At 59.9% G+C, this 26,306-nt stretch overlaps 2 protein-coding genes across 3 annotated transcripts in view; one reads left to right on the forward strand and one right to left on the reverse strand.

Annotated features, from left to right (window-relative positions):
• The window catches only part of LOC149852907 (BOLA class I histocompatibility antigen, alpha chain BL3-7-like), a 622,447-nt gene that overhangs the window by 297,871 nt on the left and 298,270 nt on the right, over positions 1-26,306 (reverse strand). The gene's annotated exons all lie outside the window — the stretch shown is intronic.
• On the forward strand, positions 12,496-24,561 carry LOC149852921 (major histocompatibility complex class I-related protein 1-like). Of its 2 annotated transcripts, none has more exons than XM_090028475.1 (9): positions 12,496-12,613; positions 16,299-16,562; positions 19,830-20,102; positions 20,541-20,822; positions 20,996-21,103; positions 21,507-21,539; positions 21,809-21,832; positions 22,500-22,532; positions 22,885-24,561. In XM_090028475.1, exons 1-9 carry the CDS (start codon positions 12,568-12,570, stop codon positions 22,887-22,889), a joined length of 1,068 nt encoding a protein of 355 aa, XP_089884601.1. In that variant the 5' UTR covers positions 12,496-12,567; the 3' UTR covers positions 22,890-24,561. The 2 variants fall into 2 exon arrangements, with proteins under 2 accessions (XP_089884601.1, XP_089884602.1); XM_090028476.1 differs by having other exon boundaries at positions 21,014-21,103.

The following is a 26,306-nucleotide window of genomic DNA, read 5'->3' on the forward strand; positions in this document are numbered from 1 at the left end:
TTCCAGTTGGTCTAATAAAAGGTAGCATTTTGGAACCAAGCGTCCTACTTGTTGGGATGTCTTTTTGTCTCAGCCCAACAGGGCTACCAAGTACACCCCTGCCTGTGAACACACCTGTGTCATGGATTATGTGATCCAGGGGCAGATTTGCCCTGCCTTGTGTGAGCCAGGCACAAGCCCTTCCCCCGGGGTAAGTGGGCAGGGTCTTGTGTGGGCATCTGGGGGGAAAATATGAGTTTACAGGCATGAATCCCAGGGGCCGTCCCACAGAGCTGAGCACTGAGTGGGGGGCCTCCCGTGACCTTTTCAAACTCGTGGGACTTTCTGCTGGGTGCAATGAGCAGTCACACTCCACTACAGAGGCAGCTGTATTTGCATGGGGCTGTCTGTGCCTGGGGTGTCTGCTGCCCTGGAGGTGGACGCAAGGGAAAGGAGCTACAGCGATGGCGGGGGTTGTCTGGAGAGCGGTGCTGCCTGGGCTGTGGGAACCGCAGGGCCCTCTTGGGGCAGGGGGAGCCCTGGGCTGGGCAGAGCTCACCCCTGCGGCGAGGGCTTGGTGGTTTGGGATCCCTTATGTTCCCACATCCCTTCTGCTGTCAGGGCCTCCCTTGCCTTCCCTGTGTTTTCCTGATGGACCCTGGGGCTCTCTGTGGGGCTGCGACCTGGGGCCACCTTGTGATGCCCCCCAGCTTGGTCCTGGACAGGCAGAGAGGCCGTGCATCCAGCTGCTTTGTCCTCCCCCCCCAGCCTGGCTTGCAGGGACTGGGAGCTGAACTCTGGATCCAGCATAACCACGGACCCACCTGCCCCACTAGGCTGGGTGGAGGGTTTTCTTCACACCGGGGGCCCCTCTGGATGCTTCCCACCCCCCAACAGCGGAGTCTGTGGAGCACAGAGCAGTGCCTCGGGGCCCGTGGGGACGCCGGGGAGTTGGCGGGCACGGGGCCCACTCACGGAGGCTGGGGGAAGGGGTGGAGGCCCTGCTTTCCATCCATAGCCCTGTGGCCTGTCCATGGTGGTCCATCTCCATGCCAGGCTGGCTGGGGAGCAGGAGACCAATGGCAGTGGTAGTGGGGGGGTAGGGGGGCCCTTTGTCAGCCAGTTTGTGTCCTGTCCAATGCCGGCCCCAGGGCAGAAAGTGGCCTCCAGTGCCAGCGCCGGCGGGTCCCAGGCCTGGGGTCCCACTGGGTACATCCGTGTGTGCATGTTGGGGGTGCTGCACGTGAGGGAGGTGGCGGGGTGTACTGCCCTCCTGGAGCTAACCTCTCCTTTCCCTCTCCCGTGCCCACGTCTCTCGTGCCCATCCCCCAAGGCAGCACATTTTGTTTTGGAAAATTTTTCGTGTCCCAAGTCAAATCAGCCGAATCAGTTCCAAATCCCTTTGAATCATCCAGGAACCATATGTGCCCCTGCTACCAGCAAGTATCCTCTGCCCCAGCCTGGGGCTTCGGCTACTTGCAAATCCTTTGGCGGGCATCCTACAGGGCCAGTCCTGGAGGCTTGGGGTTCGGATGCCCCTGAGTTTCGCTTGCCCTCGGCCATAGGGCTACAGGAGCAAGCTAGGGAGGAGTCTCCCATTTTCATTATGTCAGCGTGTAGCCGAGATCCTCCCACTGGAAGCTGGCCAGGGGGAAGCTAAATATTCCCAGATTTCATAGACATTAGGGCTGGAAGGGACCTCGGGAGACCATCGAGTCCGGCCCCCGCCCCAGGGACAGGAGGTCAGCTGGGGTCACAGGATCCCAGCAAGATACACGTCCAATTGACTCTTAAAGGAGCCCAGAGTAGGTGCTTGCACCACCTCCGGCGGCAGTCTGCTCCGGGTCAAGGGGGCTCGGACTGTCAAGAAGTTCTTCCTTGTGTCCAGCCTGAATCGGTCTTGGAGAAGTTTGTGCCCGTTTGACCTGGTCATCCCTTGGGGCGCTCTGGTGAACAGACGTTCCCCTAGATCCTGGTGTACCCCTTATATCCTTATAGGCATCCACCAGGTCCCCCTGCGCCTGTGCTTTCGCAGGCTGAAGAGTCCCATGGCTCTCGGCCTCTCACCATAAGGTCTGTTTTTCTGCCCTCTGATCATGCACGTGGCTCTCCTCTGCAAACTCTCAAGCTTCTCCACATCCTTTTTAAATTGTGGAGCCCAGAATTGGATGCAGTACTCCAGGTGTGGCCTCACTAAGGTCGAGTACAGCGGGAGAATGACATCTTGGGGTTTGCTAGAGAAGCATGTATGGATGCAAGCCAGAGCTTTTCTCATTTTGCTGGCTACAAAATCACATCGGTGGTTCATATTCATCTTGTGGGTAATCATGACCCCCAGTCCCTTTCAGCCATGGTGCTAGCAAGCATAGCACTGCTGAGCCTATACGTATGCTGTGGGTTTTTCTTCCCAAGCTGGAGTATCTTGCATTTTTTGGAGTTGAAGGCCATCAGGTTTTCATCCACCCATTTTCCAAGCCTGCCAAGCCTGGAAAGAGGAACCACACTTGATTTCTGGGGACGACACAGGCTGACGCTTTTCGCTCTGCTCTGCCACTAGGTAGCTGTGACCCCGGCCCCAGTGGGCCTAGCGTGGGCTCAGGTGGAGGCAGAGAGAGTCTCGGCTCCCAGCTCGAGTCAAGTTTATAATGTTAAAACTCAAAGTACCAAAAATTATTGTCTTTCTGGAAGAGAGAGGGGGAAGAGGTACAAATGAGTCTTCTTGTTCTGTCCCCTTTTATGGACCCAGAATGAGAGGGGTCTTGGGGAAGGAGAAGCTGGTTTGCAACTTATTCCTCCCTCTGCTTTTCACTCTGCCCTGCGCTGGCCTTTCACAGCCTCTGGATAAGTGAACTTATGTTCAGGAAAACCTGTGCTCTGTATACGTCCCTTACTTAGTCAAGTTATAAGGGTGTATATATATCCTGCCTCCTCACCCCTGAGGAGCAATAGATAGGGTGTGTGTATATCTGTTGTGACTTATTTTTAGAAATATTTTGTGAAGTTTGCATCTGCTGTTTGTTCTCTATCTATCGTAGTAGTAGAAGGATAATGTTTTATTCTTAGCTCTTTACGGCAACCAAGCCCTTGCTTCAGGTGCTGGTGGGGTCCTAGAGCAGAAGACGTGGGGCCAAGGTGAAGTCTCCCTTGGTCTTTTGAACCAAATTGCACATTTACTTCAGCTCTGGCTCCAGGGCTCTCGGGAGCTGCTCCCAGGTGACCGGCTGTCACTGGTGACGACGTGTTTTAGAAACCGGAAACAGGAGCTGCTCCTTTTCCAAGAAATCACATGAAATATAATATATGGTTCCTCCCATGGACTGAAGAGGGAGCTGCTGGGCCGGGCACTGCTCCTGTGTGACTCGACAGGGAAAGCCCCTGGCTGTGAAGACATTCAAAACACTAGAGCTGTTGGTTTCAGAATGGCAACTTTTATTAGACCAGCTGGGAAATGCCCAGAGACGTGTCCTCTCATGCAGGGACTTTGATCCTGAAAGCCTGCAGAAAAGGACAATTGTCCTGCCATTTTCCAGTTGGTCTAATAAAAGGTAGCATTTTGGAACCAAGCGTCCTAGTTGTTGGGATGTCTTTTTGTCTCAGCCCAACAGGGCTACCAAGTACACCCCTGCCCGTGAACACACCTGTGTCATGGATTATGTGATCCAGGGGCAGATTTGCCCTGCCTTGTGTGAGCCAGGCACGAGCCCTTCCCCCGGGGTAAGTGGGCAGGGTCTTGTGTGGGCAACCGGGGGGAAAATATAAGTTTACAGGCATGAATCCCAGGGGCCGTCCCACAGAGCTGAGCACTGAGTGGGGGGCCTCCCGTGACCTTTTCAAACTCGTGGGACTTTCTGCTGGGTGCAATGAGCAGTCACACTCCACTACAGAGGCAGCTGTATTTGCATGGGGCTGTCTGTGCCTGGGGTGTCTGCTGCCCTGGAGGTGGACGCAAGGGAAAGGAGCTACAGCGATGGCGGGGGTTGTCTGGAGAGCGGTGCTGCCTGGGCTGTGGGAACCGCAGGGCCCTCTTGGGGCAGGGGGAGCCCTGGGCTGGGCAGAGCTCACCCCTGCGGCGAGGGCTTGGTGGTTTGGGATCCCTTATGCCCCCACATCCCTTCTGCTGTCAGGGCCTCCCTTGCCTTCCCTGTGTTTTCCTGATGGACCCTGAGGCTCTCTGTGGGGCTGCGACCTGGGGCCACCTTGTGATGCCCCCCAGCTTGGTCCTGGACAGGCAGAGAGGCCGTGCATCCAGGTGCTTTATCCTCCCCCCCCAGCCTGGCTTGCAGGGACTGGGAGCTGAACTCTGGATCCAGCATAACCACGGACCCACCTGCCCCACTAGACCGGGTGGAGGGTTTTCTTCACACCGGGGGCCCCTCTGGATGCATCCCGCCCCCCAACAGCAGAGTCTGTGGAGCACAGAGCAGTGCCTCGGGGCCCGTGGGGACGCCGGGGAGTTGGCGGGCACGGGGCCCACTCACGGAGGCTGGGGGAAGGGGTGGAGGCCCTGCTTTCCATCCATAGCCCTGTGGCCTGTCCATGGTGGTCCATCTCCATGCCAGGCTGGCTGGGGAGCAGGAGACCAATGGCAGTGGTAGTGGGGGGGTAGGGGGGCCCTTTGTCAGCCAGTTTGTGTCCTGTCCAATGCCGGCCCCAGGGCAGAAAGTGGCCTCCAGTGCCAGCGCCGGCGGGTCCCAGGCCTGGGGTCCCACTGGGTACATCCGTGTGTGCATGTTGGGGGTGCTGCACGTGAGGGAGGTGGCGGGGTGTACTGCCCTCCTGGAGCTAACCTCTCCTTTCCCTCTCCCGTGCCCACGTCTCTCGTGCCCATCCCCCAAGGCAGCACATTTTGTTTTGGAAAATTTTTCGTGTCCCAAGTCAAATCAGCCGAATCAGTTCCAAATCCCTTTGAATCATCCAGGAACCATATGTGCCCCTGCTATCAGCAAGTATCCTCTGCCCCAGCCTGGGGCTTCGGCTACTTCCAAATCCTTTGGCGGGCATCCTACAGGGCCAGTCCTGGAGGCTTGGGGTTCGGATGCCCCTGAGTTTCGCTTGCCCTCGGCCATAGGGCTACAGGAGCAAGCTAGGGAGGAGTCTCCCATTTTCATTATGTCAGCGTGTAGCTGAGATCCTCCCACTGGAAGCTGGCCAGGGGGAAGCTAAATATTCCCAGATTTCATAGACATTAGGGCTGGAAGGGACCTCGGGAGACCATCGAGTCCGGCCCCCGCCCCAGGGACAGGAGGTCAGCTGGGGTCACAGGATCCCAGCAAGATACACGTCCAATTGACTCTTAAAGGAGCCCAGAGTAGGTGCTTGCACCACCTCCGGCGGCAGTCTGCTCCGGGTCAAGGGGGCTCGGACTGTCAAGAAGTTCTTCCTTGTGTCCAGCGTGAATCGGTCTTGGAGAAGTTTGTGCCCGTTTGACCTGGTCATCCCTTGGGGCACTCTGGTGAACAGACGTTCCCCTAGATCCTGATGTACCCCTTATATCCTTATAGGCATCCACCAGGTCCCCCTGCGCCTGTGCTTTCGCAGGCTGAAGAGTCCCATGGCTCTCGGCCTCTCACCATAAGGTCTGTTTTTCTGCCCTCTGATCATGCACGTGGCTCTCCTCTGCAAACTCTCAAGCTTCTCCACATCCTTTTTAAATTGTGGAGCCCAGAACTGGATGCAGTACTCCAGGTGTGGCCTCACTAAGGTCGAGTACAGCGGGAGAATGACATCTTGGGGTTTGCTAGAGAAGCATGTATGGATGCAAGCCAGAGCTTTTCTCATTTTGCTGGCTACAAAATCACATCGGTGGTTCATATTCATCTTGTGGGTAATCATGACCCCCAGTCCCTTTCAGCCATGGTGCTAGCAAGCATAGCACTGCTGAGCTTATAGGTATGCTGTGGGTTTTTCTTCCCAAGCTGGAGTATCTTGCATTTTTTGGAGTTGAAGGCCATCGGGTTTTCATCCACCCATTTTCCAAGCCTGCCAAGCCTGGAAAGAGGAACCACACTTGATTTCTCGGGACGACACAGGCTGACGCTTTTCGCTCTGCTCTGCCACTAGATAGCTGTGACCCCGGCCCCAGTGGGCCTAGCGTGGGCCCAGGTGGAGGCAGAGAGAGTCTCGGCTCCCAGCTCGAGTCAAGTTTATAATGGTTAAAACTCAAAGTACCAAAAATTATTGTCTTTCTGGAAGAGAGAGGGGGAAGAGGTACATATGAGTCTTCTTGTTCTGTCCCCTTTTATGGACCCAGAATGAGAGGGGTCTTGGGGAAGGAGAAGCTGGTTTGCAACTTATTCCTCCCTCTGCTTTTCACTCTGCCCTGCGCTGGCCTTTCACAGCCTCTGGATAAGTGAACTTATGTTCAGGAAAACCTGTGCTCTGTATACATCCCTTACTTAGTCAAGTTATAAGGGTGTATATCTACCCTGCCTCCTCACCCCTGAGGAGCAATAGATAGGGTGTGTGTATATCTGTTGTGACGTATTTTTAGAAATATTTTGTGAAGTTTGCATCTGCTGTTTGTTCTCTATCTATCGTAGTAGTAGAAGGATAATGTTTTATTCTTAGCTCTTTACGGCAACCAAGCCCTTGCTTCAGGTGCTGGTGGGGTCCTAGAGCAGAAGACGTGGGGCCAAGGTGAAGTCTCCCTTGGTCTTTTGAACCAAATTGCACATTTACTTCAGCTCTGGCTCCAGGGCTCTCGGGAGCTGCTCCCAGGTGACCGGCTGTCACTGGTGATCACGTGTTTTAGAAACCGAAAACAGGAGCTGCTCCTTTTCCGAGAAATCACATGAAATATAATATATGGTTCCTCCCATGGACTGAAGAGGGAGCTGCTGGGCCGGGCACTGCTCCTGTGGGACTGGACGGGGAAAGCCCCTGGCTGTGAAGACATACAAAACACAAGAGCTCTTAGTTTCAGAATGGCAACTTTTATTAGACCAGCTGGGAAATGCCCAGAGACGTGTCCTCTCATGCAGGGACTTTGATCCTGAAAGCCTGCAGAAAAGGACAATTGTCCTGCCATTTTCCAGTTGGTCTAATAAAAGGCAGCATTTTGGAACCAAGCGTCCTAGTTGTTGGGATGTCTTTTTGTCTCAGCCCAACAGGGCTACCAAGTACACCCCTGCCTGTGAACACACCTGTGTCATGGATTATGTGATCCAGGGGCAGATTTGCCCTGCCTTGTGTGAGCCAGGCACAAGCCCTTCCCCCGGGGTAAGTGGGCAGGGTCTTGTGTGGGCATCTGGGGGGAAAATATGAGTTTACAGGCATGAATCCCAGGGGCCGTCCCACAGAGCTGAGCACTGAGTGGGGGGCCTCCCGTGACCTTTTCAAACTCGTGGGACTTTCTGCTGGGTGCAATGAGCAGTCACACTCCACTACAGAGGCAGCTGTATTTGCATGGGGCTGTCTGTGCCTGGGGTGTCTGCTGCCCTGGAGGTGGACGCAAGGGAAAGGAGCTACAGCAATGGCGGGGGTTGTCTGGAGAGCGGTGCTGCCTGGGCTGTGGGAAACCGCAGGGCCCTCTTGGGGCAGGGGGAGCCCTGGGCTGGGCAGAGCTCACCCCTGCGGCGAGGGCTTGGTGGTTTGGGATCCCTTATGTCCCCACATCCCTTCTGACAGGCAGAGAGGCCGTGCATCCAGCTGCTTTGTCCTCCCCCGCAGCCTGGCTTACAGGGACTGGGAGCTGAACTCTGGATCCAGCATAACCACGGACCCACCTGCCCCACTAGGCTGGGTGGAGGGTTTTCTTCACACCAGGGGCCCCTCTGGATGCTTCCCGCCCCCCAACACTGGAGTCTGTGGAGCACAGAGCAGTGCCTCGGGGCCCGTGGGGACACCGGGGAGTTGGTGGGCATGGGGGCCCACTCACGGAGGCTGGGGGAAGGGGTGGAGGCCCTGCTTTCCATCCATAGCCCTGTGGCCTGTCCATGGTGGTCCATCTCCATGCCAGGTTGGCTGGGGAGCAGGAGACCAATGGCAGTGGTAGCGGGGGGTAGGAGGACCCTTTGTCAGCCAGTTTGTGTCCTGTCCCATGCCTCTCACCATAAGGTCTGTTTTTCTGCCCTCTGATCATGCACGTGGCTCTCCTCTGCAAACTCTCAAGCTTCTCCATATCCTTTTTAAATTGTGGAGCCCAGAATTGGATGCGGTACTCCAGCTGCGGCCTCACCAAAGTTTAGTACAGCGGGAGAATGACATCCTGGGATTTGCTAGAGAAGCATGTATGGATGCAAGCCAGAGCTTTTCTCATTTTGCTGGCTGCAAAATCACATCGGTGGTTCATATTCATCTTGTGGGTAATCATGACCCCCAGTCCCTTTCAGCCATGCTGCTGAGCCTATACGTATGCTGTGGGTTTTTCTTCTCAAGGTGGAGTATCTTGCATTTTTTGGAGTTGAAGGCCATCAGGTTTTCATCCACCCATTTTCCAAGCCTGTCAGGCTTGGCCTGGATCACCATCCTGTTCTTGGGTGTGGATGTTTTACCCCAAATTTTGGTGTCATCAGCAAAACTGGCCAGTCCACTCCTGACACCTATGTCCACATCATTAATGAAGATGGTGAATAGTGTTGGCCCAAGGACAGAGCCTTGGGGGACCCCACTGGTGACAGTGCACCATGATGAGTGACTGCCATCAACCACCCTCTGGGTTTGAGTTTGAAGCCAGTTCCCCAGCCAGTGGACTGTGATGTGGCTGAGGCTGCAGTTAGCCAGTTTTTCTATAAGACGATTGTGGGATACAAAAGTGAAAGCTTTTTTAAAGTCAAGGTACATGATGTCAATCTCTTCTCCATTGTCCTGGTGACAGGTCACCTGGCCATAGAAGGAAATGAGATTGGTCAGGCAAGACCTACCCAAAACAGACCTGTGCTGGCCATCCGTCAAGAAGTTGCCTTCAGCCAGTTTGTCAAGAATGGTCTTTTTGATGATTTTCCCCAAGATCTTCCCAGGGATGGAGGTCAGGCTGATGGGCCTGTAGTTCCCCAGTTCTACTTTCCTCCATTTCTGGAAGATCGGCACCACATCGGCCTTCTTCCAGTCCTTGGGCACCTCGCCAGAGCGCCAGGAGCTCTTGAAGACCCGTGCCAGGGGCCGAGCTATGATGCTCGCCAGCTCCCTGAGTACCCTGCGGTGTAAGCTGTCAGGGCCAGCTGACTTGAAGGTGTCCAGCCTTTCAGGATGCTCCTTCACAAGGTCAGCATTGATGTGGGTAATAGTTCTCCCTCACCCTGGCCATCCCACACTGTATTGGGCAGGGCCGTCCCTTGGGGCTGGTGAAATCCAATGCAAAATACTTGTTGAGCAGGTTGGCTTTTTCCCAGGCGTGCGGCCTCAGCCAATTCCCTGGGGAACTCCTGGTCAAGGTCTTGATCTTGGCTGGGAGGTCTGTAGTAGACCCCCACCATTGCGTCCCCTGTGCCTTGTTTGCCACGGATTTTGACCAAGAGAGTCTCCAATCGTGCCCACTCCCCGGGTGCCAATGTCAGCTTGCAGGGACACGTGGCTTTCCCTGACATAGAGAGCTTCCCCCGCCGCTTTTGCCCACACGATCTCTCCTGTGCAGGGTATAGCCGTCTATGCCTGTGGCCCTGTCATGGTGGAGTCTCACCAGGTCTCCGTTATCCCAATGAGATCGTAATCCTTTTGGTTTAGCAGGAGGACCTGTTTGTTCGCCAGGCTCCTGGCACTGCTGTACAGGCACGGAAGTGTCCCCTTGGGGGCCCTTGCCTTCCCTACACATCGCTCTGGGGCTGGGGTCGGGGTGGGCTCCCTTTGAGTGCCTTAGCCAGCTGGGCTTACAGAAACTGCCCAGTGGGTTGCATTGGCGGTAGCTCCCCCGTCCCCTGGCGGGCTCAGGTTAAAGCCCGGTGGAGCAGGTCAGCCCGTCTGGCTGAGAAGAGCCTCCTCCCCAGCGGGAAGAGGTGGAGGCCATCTCTTCCCAGCAGCTCGCTGCCTCTCTCGCCAAAGAGCGGGCTGTGGTCGTGGAAGCCAAAGCCTTCCCGGTGACACCAGCGCCGCAGTCTTTGGTTGACTCCCTTGACCTGTCTGTCCCTCCTCAGCCCGTGACCCACGACCGGGAGTGAGGAAAACACCACCTGCGCCCCCAGCCCCCTAAGCCCTGCTCCCAGAGCCCTGTAGTCTCTCATGACCCGGGTGGGATTGCTCCGAGCCGTGTCATTTGTGCCCACATGCACGTGCCCAAATACGAGGCTGTCACAGAGAGTCGTGTCCGCAAGCAGGCAAGGGTGCCGCCCTCCACTACACAGCGCCATTTTAATTGCATCAGCTGGGTCATGGGATTTCCCCTGCCAACGCGAGGTGGTCCTGCCTCCCCCCACCGTGGGCCAGTTTGGGCCGGGTCTCCTCTGCTGCCTGGGGTGGACCAGTGGGCTCCGGACAGGGTGACTCTCCCACGGGGCTGCCGTGGCCCCAAGGCCTGAGCCTGGGGCAGAGCCCGCCGTGGATCTGCCTGCCGGGGCTCGGGGAATCACCGCCTCCAGCCCTGGGCTCCGACCAGCTCTTCCCAGCCCAGCCCCGGCATCTCCCTTCCCCGCTGCGGCGCCTGCGGGAAAGCCCCGGCCCCAGGAGTCCCGGGGTCTTCCAGGCTCTGCTTCTGGGACAGCGAGCGAGTGTGGGGGAAAGTGAGCGCCGGGCCCAGCGCTACCCGGGCGGGAAGGCCCCAGCATGGTGTGAATGTACGGGCGGGGGTCCTGGGGGTCAGAGGGCAGGCATGGGTGGGCGGGCAGACTCACGGTGCCAGCGGCTGTGTGCACACCTCACCGGTGGAAGGGATGGGACCATGGCCTCGGGCTGCCCCATGCCTTGGTTTCCACCCCCTGCAACCACAGCTCACTCTCCAGTCTGGAGAAGGCAGGAGCCCCCCGTCTCCTGCCCCCATCTGTGCACAGGCCTTTGCCTCTCCCCTTGCCCCCAAGGACGCAGCACCATGGTCCCGGGTAGGTGTGCGTGAACCACCCTTGTCCCACCACAGACCTGGGTCCGCAGCTGTGGGGGCAGGGGGATGCAAGGGGCTCGAGCGGGGCTGGGGCAGGGTGCACGGTGGCTGAGCTTTCACAGGCAACCTGTGGGGTGAGCAGGTCCCTCTGCCTGAGCCTAGTCCTAACCTCAACTCTAACCCCAACCCGAAGCCTAGCCCTAATGCTAAGGCTAACCCAAATCCTAAGGCTACCACAAACCCTAAGCCTAGAGCCCTAATCCGAATCCGAACGCTAACGAGCGCCCCAAGCCTACCCTGACTCTAATGGTGCCCCTTACCCGAAACCTACCCCTCACCCTAAACCTACCCCCAAACCAAACCCGAATCTTAGCCCTAGCCTGAATTTAAATCCGAGTTCTAATCCTAACCCGGGTCCTAATTCTCACCTTAACCATAGCTTTCACCCTCGCCCTAAACCTGGCCCCAGCCCTGACCCAAGCCCGGGTCTCTGTGTAGGACTGGTGGTCCCTCCTCCTGCCCCCGTGCTTCCCACTAAGCCCACCCTACCCCACCCCCTGGCCGGGGGGCTTCTGTTGGGGTTCCTGACGGCTGTGGGGTCCCCTTCCCCCAGGTGACATGGGGACCCCCCACCCTGCCCAGCGCCGGCCTGCGTTGTACAGGCGATTCCTGCTGGAGGCTGCGCCAGCCCGTGAAGCTCAGCCGTGGGGCCACACAGCTGCCCTGCCACCCCCCCGGGGCCCAGCTCCCAGGGCCAGCCCAGGGCTCTGCCGCGCCAGGGCTGCGAGAGAGCGAGGGCACTTCCCCGGGCAGCAAGGGGCGCCGGCTGCTGGCATGACCCGGGGGCAAAGCCCGCGACCTGGTGACGGACCCAGAAGCGGGAGCCTGTCCACGGCAGCTGGGGGACCCCAGCCTCCTCCAGCCGGGCCCGCCGGGCCGGCGCAGGGGCACGCAGCGTTATCCAGCGCTGGGCGCGGGCCGTCGGCTCCGAGGCCTGGAGGGGGGCTGCCCCAGCCCCGGGGCTGGCGCCTCGCTTTGGGCTGCTCGGGGGGGGTCATTACGGGAGTGGGGGGCGCCGGGCCGGGGGTGTCTGACCCCCCCCCGCGGCCCGGTGCCCTCGAGCAGCACCCGCGGGCCAGGGCAGGCCCCCGCCCGCAGCGGCAAGGCGCGCTGGGGCGGGGCGCGGGCCGGGGCGGCTGTGCGGGCGGAGGCGGCGCGAGGGCGTGCAGCGCCGCGCGCGGGGCGCCCCGCGGACACGCGTCCGTGGTGACCGCGTGCCCCGCACCCCGACCCGGGCGGGAGCGCTCTGCGCGGGGCTGGGGCAGACCCCGGCCCACGGGGGCAGCGCGCGGGGCACACCGCGGTGCGTGACGGCCGCGCGCCCCGGCCCGTGCTCGCCGCTCCCTCCCCCGCGGGCGTGGGCCGGAGACCCCCGCGCCCGGAGAAGCGACGCGGCGGCCGGTAGAGACAGGCCACGCCCCGCGGGGCGCGCCGCACCGCCATTGGCCAGGGCGTGCCGCGATGACCAATGGCGGCAGGGGGAGGGCGGGGCCGGCGGGGGGGCGTGGCGGCGCTCTCCGGACGGCGCAGAGACGGTGCCGTTGACGGCGGCCGGTGGAGCGGTGATGCTCCGAGCCCTCCTGCTCGCGGGAGCCGTGGCCGCGGCGGGCGGTGAGCGCGGGCCCGGCGCGTCCTGCGGGCGGGCGGGGGCGGGACTCCTGCCGCGTTGCCCCCGGGAGCGGCCCCGCGGTCTTCCCGGCTCCAGAAGGGCGGGCGCGGAAGTGGCTTTTGCCGCGGGCGGGGCCGCTGGGAGCAGCCGGGCGCTGCTCGGGCCCCGTCGCTCTCTCTGGGGCCCCCTGCCCTCCCCCCCCGCCGCGGGCCCCGGGCGGGTCCCCGGCACCCCCTGGCAGCGCGGCCCCGCGGTAGAAGCGGGCCCCCGGGCGGGTCCCCGGCACCCCCTGGCAGCGCGGCCCCGCGGTAGAAGCGGGCCCCCGGGCGGGTCCCCGGCACCCCCTGGCAGCGCGGCCCCGCGGTAGAAGCGGGCCCCCGGGCGGGTCCCCGGCACCCCCTGGCAGTGCGGCCCCGCGGTAGAAGCGGGCCCCCGGGCGGGTCCCCGGCACCCGGAGCGCCGCGCGCCGGGGCGGGGCAAAACTGCCCCCGGTTTTGTTTCAACACTTGTTCCTTGTTTTGTCTCGGCCAGCTCCGTTTCCTTGCAAGTCCGAACGCTTCCTGCTGCACCCACAGGCTCTAATGAGGAAGGTTGAGACAGCCTCTAACGTTATCATTTCTGGCCAGATTTCGATAAAGCTTGCAGAAATGGTCGCCCCTCCTGAGGGCAGGAAGCGTGCCCGGTTTCAGGAAGCTAGGGGCGGGGGGTCAGAGAAACCACCCCAAAGTCTTGAGAAACACATCCATGCGACGCGAGTTGAGGGGGCGAGCGCTGCAGGCCTCGACGGCGCCGGCTGCGCAGGAGACGGTGCAAGGGTTCCCGGGCCTGCCCCCCCGCTGCTCGCGGGCAAACCTTGCGCCATGGGCGCTTGTGCAACTGCTGCCTCTCCTCAGGCAGCAGGACTGAAGGTCTCCCATCATTTGCCACCACAGACCTGCAGGTAATAACTGACCATGGTATGAGCAGGAGCCGGCAGTGCGATGCTGTAGCCAGCCGGGCCAGCAATACACTGGCAGGCATGAATTGATGCCTCTCCAGTAAAACCACTGCAAAGAACTGATTCTCCTGCTCTGCTCGCCTCTTCTTGTCATTGGTGAGACCGCAGCTAGGTACTGCATCCAGTTCTGGGCTCCACACCTTCACAAAGATGTGGTGAAGCTCGAGGGAGCCCAGAGAAGGGCTACCCACAGGATCAGAGACTTGCACAGCAAGCCATACGAGGAAAAGCTCTGGGAAACAAACGTTCCCCCATAGGTGGCCATCAGATCACCCCTGAGCCTGCGCTTTTCCAGGCTAAAGAGTCCCATGGCTCTCAGCCTGTCGTCATAAGATCTGTTTTCCTGACCTCTGATCATGCGCGTGGCTCTCCTCTGGACTCTCTCCAGCTTCTCTGCATCCTTTTTGAATTGTGGAGCCCAAAACTGGACGCAGTACTCCAGCTGCGGCCTCACCAAGGCCGAGTATGAGGGGAGAATGACGTCCCGGGATTTGCTCGAGAAGCATCTATGGATGCACGCCAGCGTTTTGGTCGCTTTTACTAGCCGCAGCATTGCATTGCAGGCTCATGTTCATCTTGTGGTCAATGATGACCCCAAGTCTCTTTCTTCAGTAGTGCTATCCAGCGTAGCACTGCCGAGCCTATAAGGATGCTGCAGGTTTTTCCTCCCAAGGTGGAGAACCTTGCATTTTTCAGTGTTAAACACCATCAGGTTCTCGTCTGCCCATTTGCTGAGCTTGTCCAGGTCAGCCTGGATCACCCTCCTGTCTTCTGGCGTGGATGCTTTGCCCCAAAGTTTGGTGTCATCGGTGAACTTGGCCAGTCCACTCCTGACTCCAATGTCCACATTGTTGATGAAGATGTTGAACAGGATGGGTCCCAGGACAGAGCCTTGAGGGACCCCACTGGTCACAGGGCACCATGATGGGTGACTGCCATCAATCACTACCCTCTGGGTCCAACTACAGAGCCAATTTCCCAGCCAGCGGATCGTGGTGGAGCCAAGGCCATAACTGGCCAGTTTTGCCAAGAGGTGATCATGGGATACCAGATCAAAAGCTTTTTTGAAGTCAAGATATATGACATCAATCTCTTCTCCCTCATCCAGGTGATAGGTCACCTGGTCGTAGAAGGAAATGAGATTGGTCAAACAAGACTTAACCGCAACAAACCCGTGCTGGCTATCCATTAGGATGTTAGCCTGGGCCAGTCCCTCAAGGATGGCCTCCTTAATAAACTTTTCTAAGATCTTCCCCAGGATAGAAGTCAGGCTGATGGGCCTCTAGTTTGCTGGATCCACTCTCCTCCCTTTCTTGAAGATCGGCACCACTATACTGGCCTTCTTCCAGTCTTTGGGCACTTCACCAGAGCGCCAGGAGCTCTTGAAGACCTGTGCCAGGGTCTGGGCTATGAAGCTCGCCAGCTCCTTGATTGTCAGGGCCGGCTGACTTGAAGGTATCCAGCTTCTCAAGGTGTTCCTTCACGAGGTCGGCATTGATGGAGGGCAGGGGATCTCCCCCACCTGGACCTCCCTGTCCTGTAGTGGGCATGGGCGCCCCATGGGACTGATGAAAGACCAATGCAAAGTACCCATTTAATAGATTGGCTTTTTCCTGGACATCAGTTGTCAGTTGCCCCATCTGGTTCAGCAGGGGTCCAGTGTTACCCTTGCTTTTCCTCCGGCTCCCCACATATCTGAAAAAGGACTTTTTGTTGTCCCTGATGCTCGAAGCTAGTTGGAGTTCAGTTGCAGCCTTGGCTTTCCTGGTTTGCTCCCTGCAGGACCGGACCAGCGCAGAATAATCCTCCTTGGAGATGAATCCCATCCTTTGTAGGCTTTTCTTTTTTAGCCTTGAAGGTCTGCTAGGTCCCTGAAGAGCCAGGGGGGCTGCTGTGCCCTCCTGCTGCCTTTCCTCCGAGATGCAATAGGCTTAGCTAGTGCACTGAGGATCACTCCCTTGAGGAGCAACCGCTCGTCTGGAGCAACCCTTTCCCTGGGGTCGTGGTCCCTAAGGGCCTCACTGACAAACCTCCTGAGCTTGTCAAAGTCAGCTTTCCTGAAGTCAAGTTGGTGGTGGTGGGGATGTGTGTTTTAGGGAGATCCAAATAGGATTTTGCCCCATAATCCAGGCCCAAACCTTGCTTCTCATTTTTGGTCAATGCACCAGGCCTCACAGGCCTGGGGAGCTGTCAGGTGGCCGGCTGGCACTCGAGACGTGCTTCAGGTCGGTCAGGGGCTCCAGGCTCCTTTGAGGGAGTCCCCCCCGTGGCAGGGACTGCTGGTTTGGGTAGGCCCAAGAGGGATTTTCCCTCAGCCCAAGCTTCTTATTCGGAGCCAAGTGTGTACCACAGCCGTGCGTGGAGGGGTGCCAGTTGGCAGCATGGCACACTCAAGCTGAGCTTTGGGTTGGGCAGGGGCCTGCCCATGCTTCTTTGAGAGAGTGACCTGATGGCAGAGACATGCAGAGCAGCATGACTGGCTTGTGAGACCGGGTATGGCCCCTCCAGGCCAGGCCTGCGCCCCGCTCGATTAACCTTATCCCTCCTGCCCTGGGATCCTGCCCCTCTCTCGGCCGACTCTGCCCTGTTGGACCCCCCCCCCCCCCCCCCGTCCTTCCCCTGTGGCCCCTCCAGGAGGTGGCAGGAAGCACCTGAGGGCGCTGGCTTTTGACCCTGTCACTCTCCCACAGGCTCCCACTCCTACCGGTATTTCTATGTGGGGGTGTCAGATCCTGCCCCAGGCCTGCCTGACTTCACGGCTGTGAGCTACATGGATGACCGGAAAATTCTTCGCTACGACAGTAAGATGCAGAGAGAGGACAGGCATGCAACCTGGGTGGAGGCGGCTGTCGACCCCGACTTCTGGGAAAGTGAAAGGAGGACCTTGCGGGGCTGGCAGCGGGGATTTAAAAAGAACCTAGTCACCCTGCAGCATCGCTACAACCAGACGAGCGGTGAGTGTGGGCAGACAGGTGAGGGCTGGAGGGCCACGGGGGCCCTGGGACGATGAGGTGCGGGGGAGGCACCTGCCCATTGGCAGCACAGGGTGGGGGCTGCTGGGAGGGCGTTGCATTGTTTCCCGTCTGGTCTGTGTGCCCCTGTCAGCCAGCTCTTCTCTGGTGCCGCCTTGGGCAGGGTCGGGGGCAAGGGCAGGGCAGGGACAGCAGCAGTCTTCAGCCAGGGGTAGGTGGCTGCGGAGGGAGCCCTCTCCCCCCGGCCTGTGCCCCGGAGGCCGAGTCTCTGGTGCTTCCCTGCCTCAGACCTGCTACGCAGACCCCGCCGGGCTGTGCAGCTCCTGGCAGCCGGAGCCCAGCCCTTGTCCCCCAGGGCGGAGCGCCCAAGCTGATGCATGGAGGGAAACCCCGCGTGCCCGGTAGTGGTGGGAACGGCTGCTCTCTGCCCTGCCGTGGTCCGCGGGCAGCTCCCCAGCTCCTGCCCGCTCCGGTTGCCTGGAGCTGCCTTGCCCTGCCCTGAGCACCTCGGTGCCACTGCCAGGTGAGGGGTGTTTGAGGTCAGCTCTTGTGGCCTCCAGACCCGCTCTGCCTTCCTGGGAAGGGTCAGCCAGGGGCTGTCGCTGCCCTGCCGGCTCTGACACAGCAGAGAGGGGGTAGGCACGTGCACCACCTCTGGGTGAGCTGGTCCCCCATCCCTCTGCGCACACCCACCTGTCCCCGTCGCAGCGTAAGTGTGCACGGGGGTGAGAAGAGCGCTGCACCCCCCGTGGTGTGGGAGGGGCTCTGGGCCCCTCGGGTGCCTCGGCCCAGATGTCCCCTCTGGCCCAGGCCGGGTGGCTCTGAGTCCTGTGTGCAGAGGCTGACGGGGCTGGGAAGGAGGTTGGCCGGGGCCGGGGCTGGGGCTGTGGAGGATCTCCTGAGCTGGGGCACAAATAACTCACGTGACTGGTGCCGTCAGCGAGGGCGAGGGCCGCTACTGTTTCCGGGGCTCCCCCTGCATCTCCGCCCGGCCCAGCCCCTGCCCCCCGTGCCTGCCCCTGCCCTGGGCCTCTGCCGGGCCGGCTCCGCTCCTGCCGAGCGCCCCGGGGCTGCCCCGCCGCAGCCTGGCAGGGGAGGAGGCGCAGGCGCTGCCCAGCCTGCCCCAGGGGTAGGGCTGGCGGCGTTCTCAGCCTGATCTGTGCCTCGGCAGAGTCCCGGGGAAGGGGCTGGCTGGAGCAGCGGTCAAGTCCAGGGCAGCCTCCTGCCTGGGCCTGGAGGACGTGGAAGAGCCCTGTGCGAAGCAGGAAGGCCCTGGCTGCCCCGAGGCAGGGGCACAGGAGATGGCTAGCATTGGGGCAGGCAGCTCGTCCTGCGTGCCCCGCTCAGAAGCACCCCAGGCAGAAGGGAGCCCCAGCAGGCTCCAGAGGGGAACGGGGAGAGGCTGCCGGGGCAGGAGCAGGGACTGCCCCCAAGCCAGAGATGCTTGTGGGGCTACCTTAGGCTGTGCTGCTTGTCCCCACTGTGGGGCTCCCAGTGCCTTCACCCAAGCGACCTCTCCCTATGCTGTGCTGGAGCCTGTGGTATTGTGGTCCCCCAGTCATAGCAGAGACCCCAGTGCCAGGGGTGGGGGCTGCCTCCTGCCAGGGCACTGGTGAACAACGTGTATCAGGCACCAGGAAAGCCAGGCCTGGGGGCCAGGTCCTCTCTTCCCTGGTGCCAGCTGCGAGGTCTGGCTGCACCGCCCTGCCCTGCCCTGCCCTGCCCCAGCTCACACAGGGGAAGGGGCCTGCCCTGCCCTCCGGTACTCCAGCCACCTCACCTGGGGGGAGCTGAGCAAGCAGAGGCTGGACTCTGGGCAAAATGGGGAGGAGGCACAGAGGAAAGGTGGCACAACAGGCAGGGAAGTGGGACAGATGGGGGCTGCGCTCGGGGCTGAAGGAGGAGAAGCTGGTTTTAGGGTCAGAGGGGTCCTGGGGTAGGGCAGGTGTGGCCCGTGTGGCAGCCGGTGTGCTGCCCGGGCTGAGAGCAGGGCGGGGGGGGCTTGGAGGAGCAGGAGGGGACCAGGTGATGGGAGGGGGTGTTGGCGGGTGCGGGGAAGGGGACAAGAGACGGTAGGGGTGGGGGTAGGAGGAGGCCAAAGTGGGAGTTGAGAAGCCCAGGGGAGAAGCAGAGCTCGAGAGCATATAAGGGGCAGCGACCATGGAGACTTGGATGTCCGTGCAGTAGGAGCTGTTGGGTACAAGAACCAGGCCCCAGCACCGCCCTGGGTTGGGCTGAACAGGGCACAGCCCTGCGTAGATGTGTTGCCAGTAGGTCAAGGGAAGTGATTCGTCCCCTCTCTTCAGCACTGTTGAGGTCACATCTGGAGCCCCGTGTTTAGTTGTGAGCCCCCCCACCTCACAGAAAGGATGTGGACAAATTGGAGAGTCCAGCGGAGTGCAACAGAATTGGTGAGGGGGCTGGGGCACGTGACTTGAGAGGAGAGGCTGAGGGAACTGAGCTGATTTAAATAAGAGAAGACTGCAGGAAGATTTAATAGCAGCCTTCAACTACCCAAAGTGGAGTTCAAAAGAGGATGGAGCTGGCCTTTTCAGTGGTGGCAGATGAGAGAACAGGGAGCAGTGGTCTCAAATTGCAGCAAGGGAAGTTTAGGTTCGATATTGGGGGCGGGGGAGTTCTTGCTAGGAGGGTAGTAAAACACTGGGACAGGTTATGCAGAGAGGTGGTGGAAGCGCCATCCTTGGAGGTTTTCAAAACCTGGCTCGACCAAGCCTTGGCTGGGATCTAGTTGGGGCTGGTCCTGTTTTGAGCAGAGGGTTGGATTAGATGCAGCCTCCTGAGGTCCCTTCCAACCCTCATTTTCTACGTTTCTCTAACTGCAGAGTCCGGTCCCTGCTCTGGGCAGCTGCAGTATCCCCTGCTTGGGCTCTGCTTCTGCCACTCTTGTGCTCCCGGGAGTCTGTTCAGCCCCGCGTTGCTCCCACGAGGAGAAGCACTGCTTGTTTCTCCAGCCTGAACTTGTCCTAGCCAGTGTCAGCCTGCCCCTTTGTCCACATACCGTGCCCATTCCCACCCCTCCTCCCCAGCTCTGGGCCCCTGTGTTCCCAGGGTGAGTGTGGGCTGCAGTTGTGTCCCCTCAGCTTTGTTTTCTATGAATGGAGCCCCTGAGCTGTCCCAGTGCTACCCCTGCCAGGAGGTCGGCTGTGCCCCTGCTCAGCCTAGTAGCCCTTGGTGGCACCTGTTCCCTGGAGCTGTGACCCTGACCCAGGATCGGCATCTGTGTTTCAGGGTCTCACACGCTCCAGCTCATGTACGGCTGTGAGCTTGGAGAAGACAGCAGCACCAGAGGCTATATGCAGTTCGGCTATGATGGGGAAAACTTCATCAGCTATGACCTGAGTATGCAAACCTGGGTAGCAGTTGCACCACAGGCCCAGATCACTCAGGACACACTGAATGAGAATAATGCTGCCCTTCAGCTTACAAGAGCCTATCTGAAGGAGACCTGCATCAAGTGGCTGAAGAAGTACCTGGAGCATGGGAAGGAAGCGCTGCAGAGCCGTGAGTCCCAGTATCACCTTGCCCGGGGCAGCACTGACTGGGGCATCCCCTTCCCCTGTGTCTGGGGTGACACGAGCTGCGACTTGATCCTGCCACTGGGCGAGACTCCAGTGCTGCTTTGGGACCCAGTGTGCCCTGTCCACACTCTGGTCAGGCCTCCCAGCTGGGAGGAGCCCCAGGGTGCGCGCGCCCTGGCTGCGTGTCTGAGGACCAGAGACTAGCTGTACTGGACTCTGTTCCTGCAGTGCTGAGCCCAGTGCAGCCGTGTGTCCTGCCCCCTGTGCTCCTGCCCCAATCCCATCTGCTCCTGCCTGAAATGGCCGATGGAGGCAGCTTTGTACGGCCCAGTGCAGCGGTCCGGCCTGGTCTCCTGGCAGGGATCTGGGGCCCAAGGGTCCAGCGGGGAGGTCGCTCTAATGGGTGTGTTGTCCCTCCCAGAGCCTCCCATGGCTCAGGTGAGTGACAGGTCATCCCAAAATGGACTCGCCACCCTGTCCTGCCGGGTCCACGGCTTCTACCCCAAGGAGGTGGCTGTCGTCTGGCTGAAGAACGGGGAGCCGCAGCCCCAGGAGACGAGCCTCTCAGGGGTTGTTCCCAGCGGAGACGGGACCTACCAGACCTGGGCCACCATCGAGATCGACCCCAGCAGCAGCCACACGTACACCTGCAGTGTGGAGCACGCGAGCCTGGGTGCAGCCCTGCGAGTGGCCTGGGACAAGAGTGAGTGCCCCCCTCCTGGAGGGGACCCTGGGTGCCAGTGGAGGGACGGGCTGACTGACCCTGGTGAGGGGGCAGGATGGGGGTGGGCGTCGGAGGAGAGCGGGACATCAGTGGGGAGGGGGCACCTTGGGCCTGTAGTGGTGGGGCTGGTCTGAGGTTTCCCCTTGCTCTAGGGCCCCTTCCGGCTTCAGAGCCTGAGTCCAACCTGATGCTGATCGTGGGCGTCGTGCTCGCCGTCGTGCTGGTCTGTGCCGCGGCAGGCGCAGCGGTCGGCCTCCGCAGTAAGTGCTGGGGAAGCCCTAGGCGCCGGTCTGTGCCTGGGCCCTGGGGAGTGCGGGGCTAGCGGGGGTCATCACTGCCACGTCTGGGACCTGGCGGGGGACGGTGGGTCTCCGGCTGCCCTGGGCTCCCAGGTCCGCGTGCCCCAGGGGCAGCAGCCAGGCCCCAGCCCCAGGGCTGTGCGGCTGCCTTGCCGAGGGCCCCCGAGGGCTGCTTTTGTGCTCTGTGTGATCTGTGCCCCCCAGCCCCTCCCCTCCCCCGGTGGGGGTCCTGGGCCCCATATCCCAGTCTGAGCCCTTGGCTTTGTGGTGGGAAGGCAGCTCCTTGCTGGGCTGTGGCCCCAGGTCAGGTCCATGTCTGGTCGTGCAGCACCCGCAGTCGCTGACTTCTGCCTTCTCTCTGCAGGGCAACAGGCAGCAGGATACAAAGCAGCAGCCAGTAAGTGCGAAGCCCATCCTCCTCCTCCTTGTCATCCGCTCTGCGGGGCAGCCCCCTGGGCACAGCCTGTCCCAGCCCTGTTTGATGCTGGGGGGGGGGCAGAGCCACAGGCCTCACTGCGGCGCGGGTGGGGGGTGGGGAGGGGGCGCAAGGGCACCTGCCACCGTGGCATCTGGGCGTCCCTGCTGGCAGGGCCTGGGGGGGGCCGTGGCCTGGGGGAGCCGCTCCCTGTTCTTGGGGGGCTCTAACCCCTCGTCCTTCCCCCTCAGGTCACGACGGCTCCAACAGCTCCGGTGAGTGCCAGCGTGCGGGACCAACCGGGGGTGGGGGGGCTGCTGGGGGCGGAGAATGGGGAACCAGCCCGTGGCTTTGCCCCAAGGGAGGTCGCTATGGGGGCAGGACAGCCCTGTTGTGGGTCTGTCTGGGGGGGGCAGGGGGACAGAGGGGCTGCGGGGTGGGACTGTGTCCCCCACCCCCCCCCGTGCCTGGGTGACAGAACTGGCCTGGCCGGGAGCTCTTAGCCTGACCTAAGGTAGGTCCCCAGCCGGGCAGGACCTACCTCACCCCCTGCCTGCCTGCTGTGGTCTGGGGCAGTGCTGTTCCCTGGGCGGGGGTCAGGTCTCGCCCTCCCCCCGTGCAGCCGGCAGCTCCGGCTTCATGTGGGGCCACAGGGCTCCTGGCAATCCCACCCCTCTCTGTGCAAGCCCTGGGGGAGGGGCTGGGCAAGGGTCACCCCAGGGGTACGGGTGCCAGCCCTGTGACCCGGCCAGTCTCTGCCTGTCGGGACCTAGTCGCTGTCCCTGCAGGGCAGAAGTGCAAAGGGCTCCCCGGCTGCACGGGGAGCAGCTTGCACCCGCCTCGTTCTCCTGTGCCCAGGGTACAGGGGCACTGCGGGCTGGGGCAACTTGCAGGGCTGGAGGGCTCCCACCTGGCTAACACCTGTCCTTCCTCCCCGTACAGGGAGCAACCACGGCTCTGACCCCTGCGTCAAAGGTCAGTGTGGGGGGCTCTGACTTGAGGATCCCCCAAAGGAGATGCTGCCCCTGTCCAACCAGCCCTGGGAGCCCTGGGTCACCCCAAGCCGGGCGGCCGTGGGGCTGAGTGCCTGGAAAGCTGCGTGGCGGTGTTTGTGTATGCCGCTCTGCTCCTGGGAGGAGGGTCAGAGCAGGAGTGTATGTCACCGTCCCAGGCAGCCTGGGGTCTGCGGTCTGTGGAAACGGCTGCGGCCCGGGCACTGCTGGGAGCAGAGCTGGCGCAGTGCAGGGGACCCATAAGTGGGAGGGAGGGGTGTGGGTGGTGCCGCAGTCCCTTGACCTGCTGCATCTTCCTTGTCTCTTTCCTGTAGCCTAGCAGAGCTCAGCGGACCCCACACTGCCTCCTGAGGGGCCCACAGAGGAGAGAGACAATCACAGAGCAATGTGCTGCACTTATTCGACCCTTCCAGATGCCTTTCTATGCCTTGGTTTTTTGCCCCTTGCTGCAGGAGAGCAAAGAGCTGGGGTGTGAAATTAAAGCTGCTGGGCTGCAGCCAAACTGGGGGGGGGTTTGGGGATTGCTTGTGACTGATGAGTTTATTGCTGAACCATAGTTTGCTATTTATAAAAGTGACAGATAACAGGGAGATGCCCTTGGAGATGATTCCTAATAGAGAGGTGGGCAGGGCATGCACCGAATCGTGCAGTGGGTGGACCGTGCCCTAGAGCAGCGATGCTCAATCATTTGGCTAGCTGGGTGGCACGGGGTCCATCTTCAGCAGGTGCCCGGGCTGAGTGCTGGGGGCCTGTGCACCTGTCCCCCTGCACACGGGTGGGGACTGCTGCAAACACCCAGCCTGTGGGAAGCCCCAGTGGCTGGCTGACACGGCACCATGAGCTGCAAGTTGCTCACCCCTGCACTACAGCAGTGCTTCTCAATCCTGTTTTACTACGACCCATTTGTAAACATCAATGGCCAGTCCCAACCCACTGCTCCTCGCTCCTGACCCGCTGGCCCCAGGCCCCAGCGTGTGGGGTGGGGGGTGGGTGTGGGGCGGGGGGGCCCCAAGCAGCCTCTTGCAGGCAGAAGCTCTGCCAATCTGCAAAGGAAAAGCCACAGTTTCCCACATTTTTTCCCCTTTAAGGAAGAATCCATGTTTAAAGTTTGCTAATCCATTCTTAAAATTTCTTTGTGACCCTTTGATATATTCATAGTTTCATAATTTCTAGGGTTGGAAGGGACCTGAGTAGATCATCTAGTCCAACCCCCTGCCATGGCAGGAAATAGTACTGGGGTCAAGTGACCCCAGCAAGGTGTTCATCTAACCTCCTCTTAAAGACCCCCAGGGTAGGAGCCAGCACCACTTCCCTTGGAAGCTGGTTCCAGATCCTAGCCACCCAGTGTGGCAGAAAGCCACCTTGGTTTCTCCCCAAAATCTCTGCCCTGTGACAATGAGATTAAATCTCTGTGCTATGACCACTTGATTAGGATGGGCCCAGCAGAGGAGTCACACCTCAGCGCATCTCTCTAGGTAACCTGAGCTGGCTGCTTTCCTGAGGGAGGGGGAAACCTGCTCCCTCTGCCTACGGGACTGGCATCAGCCACCTGGGTGAGGGGCATCTACCTGGGGACCTGGAATCTGCCCGGTAACAGGTGATGCATTTCAAATTGGTTGGCTGACAGCCAGCTGGGGCTGACCTCCACTGGACCAGGTGAATGAGGTCCCAGGGGCTATATAAGTTAAGACTGCCCAGGAGGAGGGGGCAGCAGCCATGCGGGGGACACAGAGAAGCCTTACCATCTGAAACTGGCTCTCCCCCAAAACTCACAAGCTAGAAATGGCCTGACTAGAGGGGATTTCACCAGCCTCTGGATGAAGCGTGTGAGTAAGCTACTTGAGATCTGATATAGATATCTAGCTGGCAGTAACTCAGATGTGTGATCAAAAGCAGCCAGACTCTTTGCACTTTAAGATTTCTAGGATATTGCTCAATCTTGTACCCTATTTTCACCCTGCCTCTGTAACCAGTAAAGTCCTCCTTTGTGACTGGTGTGGGAGACTTATTGAGGGGTGGGTCTAAATTACGCCTAAGAGACCCCTTAGGTCTGCGGACTAAGGGAGACTTTACTCTTTGCCCCCTTGACTTGGGAAAGTGCCCCAAGTGCCTGTACCGGGTCAAGTACCCGTCGGACTATTAGGCCTGTGTTTCCCCGAGGACACAGGGCCGAGACAGTCCCTTCTCGGGGTGGTGGCAGCACGTTACCCCCAGGCTAGCGAGTGTGCTCCTGGAGAAGGGCCGGCCGGACTTAAGGTGCCCCTAGGGAGGCATTCGGAGCCTGGCAGGTGGTCGGGCGCGGGGAGGTGGGCGGCTCAACGCAGGAGCGCCCCTACTGGCCTGCCACAGCAGCTGCTTGTGGTCACCTGGCTCTCCTGGGTACAAGGTGCAGGGCAGGGGCTGGAGATGCTCATACGACCCATGAGTGGGAGGTGTGTTGGGGAGAGGCATCCCCGTCAGTGCAGGGAGTGACCCCAGGTGGAGCTGAGCACTGGGTCAGCATCTGCCTGGTACTGCAATCTCTCTGGCTGCTACATCTCCTGTGTCTCATTCCCACAGCGTAGCGGAGCCTGATGGAGTTTGTGTCATCTTCTGAGGGGCCACAGAGAAGGAAAGGAAACAGCACAAAGCAAGGCACTGCAGCCCATTTGCATCTTCCCAGCACCTTCATTTTTAGCCTTGTCATAGCTTGAGTACTGCTTGTTTAACCCTGCCAGATGCTTTGATTTTTATCACCTTGAGTGTTTTTAAATTCCAAGTACCCCCAACTTCTGAAAATTTTAAGAAGTACCCCAACACTCAATTTTCCAGGGAATTTTATATTTACAGACTAATGTGTTCCATATGTTGGAAGAAGGGCTGTGTATATAAGACCATGATGTGACAGATGTCTGATCTGGTGTGGGTAGGGTTGCCACCTTTTACACCACGGGTGCACAACTCAAGCATGTACCTGAGCTAGAAGTGACGTTGGCCAAAGCTAGGAGGGCTGAAATCAGTGCCATACAAAGCACAGCATGCCAAATTATTACTGAGAAGTTGAAAGCGCTGCGCAATGCACGGCACACCAAATTTTTTGCCATATTTTTGAGAGGAAAAGAGGGCGAGAGAGAGAGAGTGTGGTGGGATACCCACATACCCTCTGCCTGTGTCTCACAGGTTGAGAAACTATGTGCTAGAGCAAAGCCGTTTGCTCCGGGACAGCAAACAGCTGGCATGTGAAATTAAACCAGCTTGGCTTAGGCCTGGCTGGGGAGAGGGCTGGATTTGGGGACTGCTTCTTGCAGCTTTGCTTTTAAAAAAAAGAAGTAGGAGAGGGGAGATACCCTTGGAGATGATCTTTTCCAGGGAAATAGGTAGGGTGTGCACTGCATCAGGCTCGCCCCTGTCTCACCACGTCCTACCCCCATGACACCTGTTCTGAGCCTCTTGCTGGTTGTAGCCCAGGCACATCCTGTTCCTGGACAGGGAACATCCCCCAGGGTCGCTCCAGGGAGGTGTCTGTTCTGGTGGTGGAGTCTGCTTGAGCACAGGACCCCTCCTGCTCCTGCAGCTGTCCCTGGCAGCCGCCCCTCCAGCCTCTGGGCAGCCTCTGCCACTGTCACAGCTCCTGAGCTGGGGTGAGAGATCCAGAAGAGAGGGCCTAGCCCAGAGAACAACCACCTTGTGCGCTATTTGAGATCATTTCACAAAACACCTGGCACAGCCCCGGCCTGGCTCCAAGCCCCCCTCTACG

This window comes from Crocodylus siamensis, chromosome 15, assembly GCF_052110815.1.
Source record: "Crocodylus siamensis isolate JL-2025a chromosome 15, ASM5211081v1, whole genome shotgun sequence".
In the NCBI taxonomy this organism is placed as follows: Eukaryota; Metazoa; Chordata; order Crocodylia; family Crocodylidae; genus Crocodylus; species Crocodylus siamensis.

Coding starts and splice junctions, on each gene's coding strand:
- LOC149852921 (XM_090028475.1), top strand. CDS start 12,568: ATGCTCCGAGCCCTCCTGCTCGCGGGAGCCGTGGCCGCGGCGGGCG. Junction 12,614..16,298: donor AGCCGTGGCCGCGGCGGGCG/GTGAGCGCGGGC, acceptor ACTCTCCCACAG/GCTCCCACTCCTACCGGTAT. Junction 21,104..21,506: donor CGCAGCGGTCGGCCTCCGCA/GTAAGTGCTGGG, acceptor TTCTCTCTGCAG/GGCAACAGGCAGCAGGATAC.